At 37.5% G+C, this 14,838-nt stretch overlaps 1 protein-coding gene across 6 annotated transcripts; it reads left to right on the plus strand.

Moving 5' to 3' along the window:
- Nucleotides 1-270: 270 nt before the first annotated feature.
- On the plus strand, nucleotides 271-14,628 carry ASPGA1 (N-terminal nucleophile aminohydrolases (Ntn hydrolases) superfamily protein). Of its 6 annotated transcripts, XM_088849616.1 has the most exons (6): nucleotides 2,063-3,027; nucleotides 10,207-10,459; nucleotides 10,559-10,792; nucleotides 11,039-11,116; nucleotides 13,254-13,340; nucleotides 13,602-14,628. In XM_088849616.1, exons 3-6 carry the CDS (start codon nucleotides 10,634-10,636, stop codon nucleotides 14,073-14,075), a joined length of 798 nt encoding a protein of 265 aa, XP_088705742.1. In that variant the 5' UTR covers nucleotides 2,063-3,027; nucleotides 10,207-10,459; nucleotides 10,559-10,633; the 3' UTR covers nucleotides 14,076-14,628. The 6 variants fall into 6 exon arrangements, with proteins under 6 accessions (XP_088705738.1, XP_088705740.1, XP_088705741.1 ...); XM_088849612.1 differs by lacking the exons at nucleotides 2,063-3,027; nucleotides 10,207-10,459 and adding an exon at nucleotides 271-476; XM_088849613.1 differs by lacking the exons at nucleotides 2,063-3,027; nucleotides 10,207-10,459 and adding an exon at nucleotides 1,576-1,774.
- The last annotated feature ends 210 nt before the right edge of the window (nucleotides 14,629-14,838 follow it).

The following is a 14,838-nucleotide window of genomic DNA, read 5'->3' on the forward strand; positions in this document are numbered from 1 at the left end:
TAAGAAGCGCTGACGGTAGCAATGGAGACAGGATGATCCATTTAAAAAATGCAAAAAAAAAAAAAAGAAAAAAAAGCCTGCACTCCACAGAAGTAAAGAAAAACAGAAAAATGAAAAAAAAAAACAGAAAAATGAAAAAGCTCGCCCAAAAAACAAACCTAAGCGTTACGGAAACTGCTTCAAAAAACAAATGCAAAAAAACGCCTTGACGTGGCGTTTGCAGCTGACTGGATCTCCCATTTTAAGAGGCTTGCACATGAGAAGAAGAGAAAAGAGGGGAGAGTAGAGAGAGAGAGAGAGAGAGAGAGGTGGAGATGAGGTGGGCGATTGCTCTACATGGAGGCGCAGGAGATATCCCAATTACGATGCCTCCCCACCGTCGAACTCCACGAGAAGCCGCTCTCCGCCGTTGCCTTGACATTGGCACCGCCGCTCTCAAAGCCAACCTCCCCGCTCTTCATGTCGTTGAGCTTGTGGTATACCATCCTCTCTCTCTCTCTCTCTCTACATTGTATGTGGTTTCTTTTACTTCATTCTCTCTCTCTCTGGATTTCATGTGGGTATACTTCCTCAACTCTCTCTCTCTCTCTCTCTAGATTCCATTTGGGTGTCCTCTCTTTCTCTCTGATTTTTGTCCTCTTTCTTTCTCATTGGTTGTGATTACTTGATGTTTCATATGTCTGGGAAAATTTGTATGTATACTAGCTAGGACTATTTGACCAAGCTAGTGTGTGTTAATCATGTGCTGGTTGTTATTGATGAGAAGACCATGCTAGTGTTAATCATTTGCTGCTTGTTATTGATGAGAAGAAAATGGTGTATTGTTACTAGTTCTAGCGGATGTGGTTTGTATAGAGCTGAGGCTCTAAACAATCAAAGTAAAGCGCACCTTCAAATAGTATCGAGAAATGTGGTTTCAAAAATATTTGTGATAGCTTTAAAAAATATTTTCGTTTTTAATTATAAAAATTTAAAGCTTATGATGCAGCCATATGCCCCAGCCGATGGTTCATGGCTGGGCTAAGAAGGGTCGTAGGACCGAAAAGGGAAAGAAAGAGGCAATCATGCAATAAGGGGGATTATTAGAGTTATTTTAATTTTTTATTCTTTTGATAAGAATAGGGAGTGCACGGGGATAATCAGGGTTTTATCTTGTATCGGTTAGGTTTGTTAGTTTAAAATGTAAATAGGATCAGGTTAAATCTAGGGGAGTTTTATCTTTTAAAACAATAACGACTTTGAGGAAAACGTGGGAGGTTTTGCTTTGATTAAAAAGTAGCTATTTATTTAGCACGTGAAGTTAAGAGAGAAAAAATAAGGAGGAGAGAAAATAGGGGGGAGAGAAATACAAGGAGAGTGTGTGTAGGGAGGGTTTTTTTTTCTTTTTGCATGTCTTTTTTATTCTATTTAAAGGGAGGTTTCCAAGTGAATGAATTGAATAGAATTTGGTAAATTGTTTTGGGGAGTGGATTCCCTTACAGACCTTTGAGAGAGGGTATTTTCACTCAACCTTCTTTTTTTTAACATTAATTTTCTGGTTTTATTTTCTGCCTCCAACATTTGGTATTAGAGCGGGTTTCGATGGCTTCAGAAGAGATACCTCTCAATGGATTAAAGTTATTGACTGGAGTAGTTCAAGTGCTAACAGAGAGAATAGACCAATTCATGCACGTAGTTGAGAAAGTAGATGAGCTTATGCAAAAGGTTGCTCAGCTTAAGGATGGAAGGAATCCGGAGAACAGCGTTGGAACGCAAGGCAACAGAGATGAGAGAGGTATGCATCTTGTTCCTAACTAACCTTGAGTGACCCCAGCTAATAACGAATTCAATGAACTAATTCTTCGGTTGTTGGAAAGAGAGAGAACCTGAAATAAAAATTGATATTCCAGAGTTCCATGGTCGATTGCATGCAGATTATTTTCGTGATTGGCTAAGTAAAGTAGAGAAAGTGTTTGAGTATAGAGATATTGCATATCACAAAAAAGTAAAATTAGTAGCCACAAAATTTTCTGGCCATGCATTGGTTTCGTGGGATGATTTGCATCAGGATCGTCTTCGACAGGGCAAGGAAAAAATTAATTCATGGAAAAGATGAAGATGAAGATGCGTCGAAAATTTTTACCAGTAAATTATGCCCGAAATTTGTATCAAAAGTGTCAAAACCTCAAGCAAGGTGAAAAATCGGCAAGTGACTATACTGAAGAGTTCTATATTTTGACATCTATGCAAATCTACAAGAGTATGAAGATAAAAAAATAAGTCGCTACTTGAATGGGCTAAATGAAGGCATTCAGAATGAATTGGCCTTTAAAGAGGTCTATAAGATGTTTGATGCCTATACTTTGACCCTCAAAGCAAAAGAAATAGTCAAGCTTGGCCTTGGGAGAAACAGGTCAGTGACAAGAGGCTCTACTTCAACACAGGGGCAACAAGCTTTAACTTTTAAAAGACCACCTATGGGGCGTGGAAACCAAGCCTCTCAGAATTTCCCAACTAGGCCAAACCTTAATATGGGGAGAGGTCGTGTTGGGAGAGGGCTGGGAGCACCCAAAACACCTCGTAATGATACACAAATTGTGTGTTTCAAGTGCCAACAGCCTGGGCATAAGGCATTCAATCGCCCTTCACATCAACCCCCTGTCAAAGTTAATTTGGCCGAAAAAAATTATGAAGAAGAAGACAATGAAGGATACACCTATGAAGATCAAGGTAATATTGGGACGAGCCAGTCTTATGAAGGGACTGAGCCTTTCAAAGGTGAGATTGAGGAGTTGTACGAATATGAAAGCGGTGAAGCCTTAGTTGTCCAGCGAACCATGCTATCAACCCCAAGGTCTAGTGAGGATAAGAAGTGGCTGCTAGACAAAATTTTTCGAACAACTTGCACATCAAGAGGCATGCTATGTACAATACTAATTTATAGTGGGAGCAGTGAAAATATTGTATCTAAAGAGGTGATGGATAAACTTCAATTGAAGGGGCATAAACACTTACGCCCATATCACATCCAGTGGTTCAAGAAAGGAGGTAAGGTACCAGTTATTACTCGATGTTTAATCTCTTTTTTCATTGGTGCTAATTATAAAGATGAAGTGTGGTGTGATGTAGTACATATGGATGCATGTCTCATATTACTTGGTAGACTATGGCTTTATAATCATGATATGGTGCATAAAACTAGACCAAACACTTATTTTTTTGTCAAGGATGGTATTAATATCACGCTCCACCCTATGAAGCAACTTCCTACACCCAAATCCACTAAAGAAGAGGGTTCAAAGTTGCTTAATGTGCAAAAATTAAAAGCGGGCAGCAAGGATATAGATGTGATTTACGTGTTGCTCGCAAAGAAAATTATGTATCGACTACAATTCCTAGGTCTCTTGAACCTCTACTTGAGAAGTATAAAGATTTGATGCCTGAAGAATTACTTGATGGTCTTCCTCCAATGAGATATCCAGCATCACATTGACTTGGTGCCTGGTTCTAGCCTACCAAATTTGGCACATTATCGAATGAGCCCCATGGACCATGAAGAGTTACACAAACAAGTTGTTGATTTGCTTAAAAAGGGATTGATTCGAAAAAGCATGTCACCATGTGTTGTCTCAGCATTACCTACTCCAAAAAAGGATGGGTCATGGAGGATGTGTGTGGACAGTCGATCAATCAACAAAATTACAATCAAGTACTAATTTTCGATACCCAGGCTCGATGATATGTTATATATGCTTATTGGAGCCAAGGTTTTCTCAAAGATTGATTTAAGGAGTGGGTACCATCAAATTCGGATTCGTCTTGGGGATGAATGGAAGGCCACATTCAAAACTCAAGATGGACTATATGAGTGGCTTGTGATGCCATTCAGGCTTTCTAATACACTAAGCACATTCATGCGCCTAATGACTGAGGTACTTCGTTCTTTTATTAGTAAATTTGTTGTGGTTTATTTTGATGATATCTTGGTTTTTAGTGCTAACCTACAAGATCATCTTAACCACTTGGAACAAGTTTTTGATGTGCTAAGTGTTGGGTTTGGTGGTAGCTAAATCATCATACCTATATTTTCTTCAAAAAAGATTAAGATATTATGGGAAATAGAAAATTTAATTTCTTGAGAAGCAAAAAAGTGATATCTTTATAAGAGAGTGAAGTAGGACATAATACCCATCCTTTGAGAATCACCCCTTTGGGGGTTATGCGAATGGATCTCCAATATGGAGATGGGTCTCCAAGAGAGAGAGACATGGCCTCTGAGAGAGGGGTGGTATTCCCATAAGTTTTGGGTTGGTTAACTTTTACTTTTAGAGAGAGAAAATCTCTATGTTGCTCTTGAGGTTAGAGGATGTTGATCGACGGTGTTGCTCGGTCGGGAGAGCAGGTTTAGAAGGGAAGAGCGGTGATGGTCTTTTACCGATGTTTAAAGATAGGTATTATCTCTTGTAACTCAAAATTGTAATCTTCATTGTGATCGTAGATTTCTAGTTGCCGAGGCCTTGAATATAGTCCTATGGGGTGAACCACGTAAATCTTGGATTGTTGTGGTGTGCCTTTTTTTGTGTTTGTTATATTTCTCGAACTCGATTTATAGTTGTATTCATCTACTTCGCATTTGGCCAATCATGTACACGATTTTGGGTGGGATCCCGATGTTTAGGATTCCCGGTTCCATAAGCTAAGGGGTTCTCGTGATCCCTACACTAAGGAAGGAATCACTTATTGTGAATTTGAAAAAGTTCTCATTCATGATGGACAATATCGTCTTTGTAGGATATGTTGTTTCATCTGAGGGAATTAAGGTAGATCAAGAAAAGGTGAAGGTCATAGCTGATTGGTCGGTTCTAAAGTCATCACTCATTGAGGTGCATTCTTTTCATGGCCTAGCGACCTTTTATCGTCGATTTATCAGAAATTTTAGCACTCTAATAGCACCACTAAGTGATTCTATGAGGGTTGGAAAGTTTTCATAGAGTCTTGCTGCTGAAAAGAACTTCACTCTAATTAAACAAAAAGATGCACGCACTAGTACTTGCCTTACCAGATCTTTCTAAGGTGTTTATGGTTGAAACCGATGCATCAAATGTTGGCGTAGGGGTAGTTCTAAGTCAGTGGCCTTCTTTAGTGAGAAGTTAAATGAAGCACGTAAGAAGTATTTGGTCTATGACATCGAGTTTTATGTAGTGGTGCAAGCCTTGTGCTACTAGAGGTACTATCTGATTCCTAATGAGTTTGTTTTATAGTCAGATCATGAAGCACTCCGATATTTGAGTTCTCAGATGAAGTTGAATGCACGACATGCTAAGTGGATGGCCCTCCTTCAAGAATACACCTTCTTATTAAAGCATAAGGCTGGAACCCAAAATAAGGCAGCTGATGCTTTAAGTAGAAGGATAAAACTATGGCTATAGTTGGAGAAAAATATTTTTGGCCACGTATGCAGAGAGTTGATTGATTTGTGATGCGATGTCGAACTTGCTAAGTTTCTAAAGGTCACACACAAAATATAGGTCGTTATATCCCTCTTCTTATTCCAGATGCCCCATGGTTTGATATCTCTATGGACTTTGTACTTGGACTTCCACGTACCACGCGAGGTATGGACTCTATTTTTGTTGATGTTGATCGATTTTCCAAAATGGCACATTTTATTTCTTGTAGGAGAACTATGGATGCTACGCATATTGCGAATCTCTTTTTCAAAGATATTGTAAGGCTACATGGTGTTCTTAAGTCTATTACATCTCATTGGGATACAAAATTCTTAAGTCATTTTTGGCACACTTTGTGGAAGCGCATGGGAACTCAACTTCAATTTTCTAGCGCCTATCATCCTCAAACAGATGGGCAGACCGAAATAGTGAATAGGAACCTTGGTAACCTCTTGAGTGTTGGTGATAACATATTTTAGTGGGACCTCGCTTTGCCCCAGGCTGAGTTTGCTTACAATACTTCAGTGAATTGGTCTACATGAAAATCACCATTTGAGATTGTTAATGGGCGGACTCCTAATCATGTGCTGGACCTAGTGCCATTACCCATGCCAGGCAAGATAAGTGATGATGTCAATGCTTTTGCTGAGCATATTCAAGATTTGCAAGCTCAAATCAAGAAGAAAATTGAGGAAAGCAATGCAAAGTATCGAAAAGCCTCAAATGAGCATAGCAGAGAGAAAATTTTCAAGAAGGGTGACTTAGTAATGGTGTATTTGCGAAAGGAGAGGTTTCCATAGGGAACCTATAATAAACACAAGTCCAAGAAAGTGGGCCCTTGCCGCATTTTGAAGCAATATGGGAACAATGCATGTAAGGTGGAATTACCAAAGGCATTGGATATCTCCATGATATTTAATGTTACTGACTTATTTGAGTTTCATGGAGACCCTCGGGAAATCGAAAAAGAAGTAGTTGATATGATGAAGCAATTATCGAGAAAGAAAGCTGAGGATATTGAGCAAGTTTTGATGACTGAAAGCTTTCAAACTCGAAAGGGTTCCTATCATTAATTTCTAGTCGAATGGAAGGGCAGGCCATACTCTGATAGCACGTGGATTTCTGAGCAAGAATTCAAAATGGTGGATCCAAACTTATATCGCATCTATACCAACTCGTTGGAGTCGAGTTCCTTTTAACTGGGGGGAAATGAGCCGATGGTTCGTGGCTAGGCCAAGAAGGGTCGTAGGACCCAAGCGGGAAAGAAAGGGGCAATGATGTTATAAGGGGGGATTATTAAGGTTATTTTAATTTTTTATTCTTTTGATAAGAATAGGGAGTGCGCAAGGATAATTAGGAGTGCATGAGTTTATCTTGTATCGGTTGGGTTAGTTAGTTTGGAATGTAAATAGGATAAGGTTAAATCTAGAGGAGTTTTATCTTTTAAGACAAGAACAGCTTTGAGTAAAACGTGGGAGACTTTGTTTGATAAAAACGTGGCTATCTATTTAGCTCGTGAAGTTAAGAGAGAAAAAATAAGGATGAGAGAGAATAGGTAGGAGAGAAAAAAAAGGGGAGTGCATATAGGGAGGTTTTTTTTCTTTTGCTTATCTTTTTTAGTCTATTTAAAAGGAGGTTTCCCTTCATTGTAAGTGAATGAATTGAATAGAATTTGGTAGATTGTTTTGGGGGGTGGATTCCCTTACAGACCCTTGAGAGAGGGTATTTTCTCTCAACTTTCTTTGTTTTAGCGTTAATTTTCTGGTTTTATTTTCTCCCTGCATCAGCTTAGATCTATGAAAACTTGAAAATCTTGAAAATTGACTGTCCATAAATGCGTTACAAGATGCACTATTTCCAAAACTTGAAATCCATTTTTTTTTCTCATGTAAATGTATCTTGATGTCGCGATGATCAATTTGAGGATATTTGGGCATCAAAACAACCTCTTCTGAAATTTTTGAGGTGGCCTCTAATTTTATTATTTAGAGCTTCGGCTCTATATAAACTTTTTCCCTAGTTCTACTTGGTTTACCCTTTTACCTCTTGCATTTTTTTTTTCTTTTTTTTCCCAAGCATGTGATTTCGTTGAATTGATTGAATGAGGTGAGCCCATTTGATCATTTTGGATAGATGTTAGCATGTTAGTAAAAATGGTATGCTTTTTAATGTCTTCTCTCCTTTTTCTACGTTTTTTTTTGCCTCTTTATGTTTACTTATTTCTTAGTATCAGAGTGAATTCTTAGTATCGAATTGAAGTATTGTAGGCTGATCAAAGAGTACCCATTTCAACATTTGTATAGGATGTGCTTGTGCTAAGTATATATTTCCTTTGGTGAATCTTGTTTACGTGTTCTACTTTATGTTTCTTTTTGGGCCTTAAAAGTAGTAGGACTTTACCTTGTGGTTTTGTTTCCATAATGACTCGAACAAAGCTTGTCAAATTTATTTGATTCTGAAATAAGTAGTCATTTCAGTAGAATACAATGTAAGGATCCACTTGCATTTTTTTTTTTAATTGTGTAGAATATATTGTTTGGAACTTTGGATCCACTCATATCCTGTTGCTTCTAAGTCACTGTTGAGACCAACTGTAATCAGGGACTTCAAATCATGGTTAGCAAATGGATGAGCTAGTGAATAAACTCGGGGCTTGCCTAAATTGATTAGCTTTCTTTATTACCAAGTTGATTAAGACTAGATTTGCTTATTTCGATTTCAATCCAAAAAATAAAGTTTGTTTTTCTGTTTACTAAGACCTCAGGCCTAAAAGGAGGTTCACAGACCTTCATGTACTCCATAACTCTTACCCCACCATTCAAATTAACTAATGGACCTTTGCAACCTTCATCCTCCTGTTTTCTGATTCTTTAAAGACATTATTCTGGTAAACTTGAAAATTTTACTCAATAACTATGTTTTGATCAGGTGCATCAAGTCGTATTTTGAAGAACCAAAATTTACAGAGGTTATAGGAAATCACTTGAAATTAGAAGGCAACCATGGGGCAGTCCTCAAAGAAATAGTATAACTGCTCGACTGAAGCAAAGCAAGAAATCATGTTATTGTGCTTATGTATAAATACTGTATTGACCCTTTTGGGAATTTGGTTCAAGATTAAGTTTCACTTAATCTCTCTAGGAAACATTTGGAGATAATAAATATTGACATACCCTTTGGTCTATCCATCTTTTATATCAGTGAATTAGTACTTCATAATTTACTCCTTTTGTATCCTAGGAATGCCATGGAATAGCCAACACTAGCTTGGGTCAAGTTCCCAAACTCTCTTGTAGCAAACTCACATGAATCCTAAATTTCCCCTGCTTCCTCCTTCTATCTTTGGTTTTCACCCTTGTGTACTTTAAAACAATCCTCTGGAATGAGCAAAACTAAATGTCCCCTAAGACTGAAATTTGGGCTGAATGGTATTAGGTATTCTAGAATGCACTTAAATGGAAAAACTCCATTCTGATAAAATATAGGTTTCCTCTCATAATATCCATATAAAATTGTGTCAATTTTCTAAATGATTTTATTTTCTAGTGAGCAAATATAGCAATATTCTGTTGAATGAAGACTGTCAACATATATATATATATAGGAAAAGTCTTCCCAACGCCTATAGACGAAAATGAACAGTGATTTCTCCTACTCTCATCACCGTCCAAAGTTCATCGCCCGATCACCCTTGTCTAGTAGCATTTCATTTTTCATTTTTTTTCTACAAATCGGAATGATCTGAAATTTGGAGCATGTGTACATCTTAGTGAGATGCACCTAATAAAAATATTAAAAAAATAATTAGGGAAAACAAATTAACCAAAATACCCCTAAAACTTTTCGAAGGTATTTTGGTCAATTATTTTCATGTAAAAATGTTTTTGATATTTTTCGTAGATTCGCCTATTTTTTATGAACACACACTCCAATTTCAGGTCATTTCGATTTGTAGAAAAAAAAAAGAAAAATGAAACACTACCGGACAATCGTGACCGTGCAATGAACTTTGGACAGTGATGAGGGTAGGCGAAATCACTGTTTATTTTCACCTATAGCCATTTTGTAGTACCTTCTATATATATATATATATAAGGTTATGTTAGGGTGCTCACACTATAGAGTAATTTATCATTTTATTCCTAGTGAGCAACGTTCTAAATGATTTTATTTATTTATTTTTTTTCAATTTTTCACTAGGAAAAATATTCCATATTTGGTATGCATACGGTACTCAAACTCAATATTTTTTGTCCGTGTTTATCCAAGGACAGTGGGTAATGAGTTGTTTCCCACTTTTAGAGCTGCCGTGTTCTTATTTTTAATTTTTTGTATAGCTGTATGTTTACTCAACTCCACAGTGCATGCAAGATGGATGTTGATTATGTGTACCCAAACTCCATTTTTTGGATGTACCTCAGCAGTATACTCCTATGACATACAATATTCGATCCCTTATCAAAATATCCTATGTTAATGTGTCGCCATAACATTGGAGGATCTGTTTTCTTGATTTTCTGAACTTGATCATGCACTGATGCTTCTAGTGATGAAGGTCACTTTTTTTATAGCATATAGTCAGTGTCCTGTATGGATCTCAAAGGGCTTTACGTTCTTCACATATTTCATGCTCCCCTATGTTCAGCATTTGATCCAATAAAATCTTTTTGCCTCTTCCTTTGAACAATTTTCCTTATCTGTGTAAATGGAAGTTATTAGTCTGGTTTTCCATGTGAAACTATACTAACTTGGAATCCTTTGGCTTTTCATGTATCAGTTGAAAGCAACCAAACTCAATATATTTGCCATCGTAGTTTTGGTTTAGTGAGGTAGGTATTCAAGCAAAGTCTCTCGCTGAAATCCATCGTGTGAATCCGTATAATGAAGTGTGTGTGTGTGCGCCTACATGTGTATGTGCTCGCATGTGTGCATTTGTTTTTTGGGAGGGAGGATACCAAGTAAGAGGAGGCAGTAGAACTACATCTCTATTTCTCATGCTGCTAACGTAGTGGATTCAGTTCATGTTTTAGGTAGTTTTCCCGAATTTAGAATTTCTCTTTTCCAAGCTCTTAATAATTCCAGTTTTGTAGTAGCGATGGTTCCATAGGAGCTAATTCTGCCACTTGCAGGTTCGTGAGCTGGAAAACGACCCTAATTTCAATGCTGGAAGAGGGTCAGTTTTAACCTCTCAAGGCACAGTTGAGATGGAGGCTTGCATTATGGATGGGACTACAATGAAATGTGGAGCTGTTTCTGGCCTTTCTACCGTTGTTAATGCCATTTCTCTTGCTCGGCTTGTGATGGAGAAGACCCCACATATATATCTTGCATTTGATGGCGCAGAGGCATTTGCAAGGGAACAAGTTAGTGTATAATAGATAATAAACGTATTCCTGTTTCAATTTTTGGTGCGCTATGATAAACTGCAGCATTTTCTTACCTGGTTGTCTTGGTTTCATGGTTTTTGTTCCAAATCAAGCATGTGAAGTTTTTATCTATTGAACTTATATGCTGGTGGTAAGTAGATAAAGCTTATCTTGGCTGCCTTGATCAAAAGGGAGATAACTGGCACACTTGAGATAATCTTCGGAAACATTATTTTCTTGTAGTTGATTGGAGAGCTAGTAAGAGAACACCATGGCACAAGTATTCTCCAACCACTTTGCTTGTTTGTGAAAATGCTTCAGGTACAAGTTTCACACATCAAGCAGAATTAGGAGTTGTTGTCTTCCTCCTTTCTCTTGGATTGTGCTTTCTTCACTTGGCTGATTTGATTTCACCAGGGCTCTCTTGACATCCAAAATGGGGTTTCTCCCTGTTTTCCCACACTCCCAAAATTTGTACATTAATATACTGAATATTTATGAAATTTATAATTATCTCAGATCGTTAGATTCCTCTACTCTGGCCTTTTGATTCAATCACTCTTAATCTATCGGGTCTAAATAGGCAGAAAATGGTAAAGATCCCCTTTTTCCCCATACCCAGTGTTTGGACTAGGCCTCGGCCAAGGAGAGGTCCAAAGGCCAACTCGGGCCCTGTTTAAAATGATTAAAAAAGACACATTGTTTTTTAAATCTTAATTGAATGATCTAGAAAGACACTTTAAGATCATTTATATGCTTTTTATGATGATTTGGGAAGTTTTCTCTCAACATGGTGCAAATTTTTTCCTTTCCCAAAATATTTCAAGGTATGTAGATCAATCTTTTCAATGATCCATCTTCTATGTAATTTTTTGGACTTCTATGAACTTCTAATGAACTCTGTTACTAATTTTACTTTTCCTATTTTTAATGGTTTTTAACCTTTTTTTTTTTTACAATTTTTCTGTTCTTCTACACTACATGGCTGAGTTGGAATCCTACACTAATCGGATTCGGCTGAGTTACTCGGATTGGATCGGGAGTCTGTGACCCGAGCCGAGTTCAAAAACATCGCCCAGACCAATTTTGTCAAATAGGTTAGAGGTATTTCCATTCCTTGGGCACAATATAGGTCCTCAAATATATAATTGGGTTATGGTGTGCTATTACTCTGTTTTGCATGATGAGGATGTTTTCCCTCTTTCATTGCTTTTTTGCTCTAAAAATGATAATAATACAAGTTTGCTGGCTATTTCCCAATTTCTGTTGGACATGCCAATACGCCAAATCTAAGTGCAATTGAACTCTGATACCTTGCTTTTAACTTCAAGTTCTACTTTTGCAAACACCCATGGATTAACCCACATTTTAGTTGTATCCTTCATTTGGCCACTTCTTTAAAATAGACATTTTTGCTTTGTAATCCTCCAGGCTAATATTCTCCTTCATCAAAACAAGAGTTAAAGTAATACTAAAATAAAACATACTTCATTTTTGATATTGCAAGTTCCTTATAATGTTGAATATGTATACACTAGTTTGTCATGTGCATATATTGCATACAAATTGCATTAGTAGATGTGTATTACATACATGCATATTACAAATTTATACACAACATTGCTGTTATGCACACATATTACAGATTTATTAGTTACTCATAGAACTGAGTCAACCATACACAAAAAATTAGTGTGTCAAAAAGCGAGCATAACTAAAGAATTGCTAGAACAAAGTAAACTCCATGTTAAAAAGGTCTGAACTCATGAATAATTATATCACTGTATATGGAAAGATTTTGCGACCCACGATCATATGATTAACTGAAGTCAATGAATTCATCTGGTTATCCTTACCCCATGTCCAGTGTCTCCTTCTGGTCATAGTTAAAAAGTGATTCTAGATCTCCATTATAATAGGTGTAAGAGCCCTCTCCTTGATCTCTCGAGCCTAGGAAAAGCCAATCATGACATCCCTCTCAAAAGCACCCTCAGAAGGTTCCATGTGGCTTGGTGCATAATAAACACTCATCAAGGCACAAACAGGATTAGTTATGATACGCTGTCATATTTCTTGCAGAGATGCATAGATTGCCCAAAGAAAACTTTCATGGTTTCTGCAAGTGTGGCTAGGAAGATCTCCATAAAAAAAGCACGTGATTATAACAATTGGAGTCGTATCACGTGCAAGGAAATATTAAGCCCTCAAGAAATTCGTACCGAGAACATATAAATACATACCCACGCATACACATCACTCACAAATATATACATACATGCGTATCTGCACTTGCATGCATATGCAAGTGTCCATGCACGTAGGCATGCTTACATATTTGATGTTCATACATATGAGTGTGCTATTTCATTCTGATTGTTTCCTTACTTTTGTTTTGTTTCTGTAAATAAAGTTTGTAACAGGGTTCATTGAATGATTGGATATTGACCTCTTTTTCCAGGGTGTTGAAACTGTAGATCCAAATCACTTTGTTACTCCAGAAAACATAGAAAGACTGGAACAAGCTAAAGAAGCAAACAGGGTACAGGTGTGCTCTTTAAACTTGCCCAAATTTGACGTTTGAAAATACAAGAGTCATCGCTACACTTTCCTTGAGCCATGATCCCTTTGTCATCCCTCCCTGCCTCCCCTTTCCTACCCTTCGTGCTCTGTCTCCACTATTTTCACTTTCTCATAGAAAAAAACCTGTAAGAGAGAACAAACCAAAGCTGGAAATGAGAAAATGCCATTCCATGTAAGACTGTCTGTATGTAGTTTGGATTTAACTTCCTCAAATATGCTTCGACAGATAGATTTTACACAACCAGCTAAAGGAGACATTAGAAAGGAGAATGCTGAAGCAAATGGAGGAGACAGCCAAATCGGTACTGTGGGTTGTGTGGCTTTAGACAGCCATGGTAATTTAGCTTCGGCTACTTCCACTGGTGGTTTGGTAAACAAGATGGTGGGTAGAATAGGAGATACCCCCGTTATAGGTGCAGGGACTTATGCCAATAGTTACTGTGCTGTTTCGGCCACTGGTAAAGGGGAAGCCATTATTAAAGCTACTGTTGCTCGTGAGGTCGCAGCTTTAATGGAGTATAAAGGTCTCTCTCTCAAGGAAGCAGCTGCTTATGTTATAGAAGAGAAAGTTGCTAAAGGAAATGCAGGTTTGGTGGCTGTTTCGGCCAATGGAGAGGTCACGATGCCTTTCAATACAACAGGTATGTTTAGAGCTTGTGCAACTGAAGACGGGCATTCTGAAATTTCAATATGGAATTAGCGAGAGAAGAAACAAGGACAATTTGTGATATGCGATTCATGGTGAATTGTTCGTGCAATGTGTGGTCATGGCATGAGCATCTTAGGTTGTCTGTTAGATGGTTTTATAGTTTGTTAAGGAATGAAATCATTCAAAAGACGACGTTGCAATGTCGAATTCATAGTGGCTTCTTTGTGCATTGAATATAGTGATAGAAGAATCAAAATGTATGGCTTTGGAGGGATGCATGGGTATGGTATTAAGATCCTAGTTTGTTTATTGGATGATTAAAACTAAAGGGTGTCTGGTTTGTATAAGGATTGAGTCTCTTAGAACACAATTATGGGTCTTTTAGAAATGGGTCTCTTAGTGTGATTCAGGTTGAAAGCATTTGGTTCTGTTTGGGTAATAAAACTCTCTTGTGCTTGTGCTTCTGTTTTTATACTAACAGATTAGACTCCGGAGATGACCTCTAAGTTCTTTTCCAGTTCCATGGTCTTTATAATAACTACTGAACAATATCAATATGTGTTTGTTAAGGGATTTGATCATATGTATTGCTCATTGTGTTTTCTAGATGTGTACATGCGCATTTGTGACATTTTGTTTTCCTCGGTAATTTGATGGTGGATTTTCTTGTATGGACATCTCAATTTCCTAATTTCAGTTAGGGGTGGCAATTGGGTCAGGTATGGGTCCGGCATAGACCCTATTAGGTGGGGTCAGATTGACCCCGCCTGACCTGACCCAATATAAAATATATATGCTAAAATAAATTTTTTTA

Source organism: Amborella trichopoda, chromosome 10 (genome assembly GCF_054954075.1).
Source record: "Amborella trichopoda isolate Santa Cruz 75 chromosome 10, AtrichopodaSantaCruz75HAP2 v2.0, whole genome shotgun sequence".
NCBI lineage: Eukaryota > Viridiplantae > Streptophyta > Magnoliopsida > Amborellales > Amborellaceae > Amborella > Amborella trichopoda.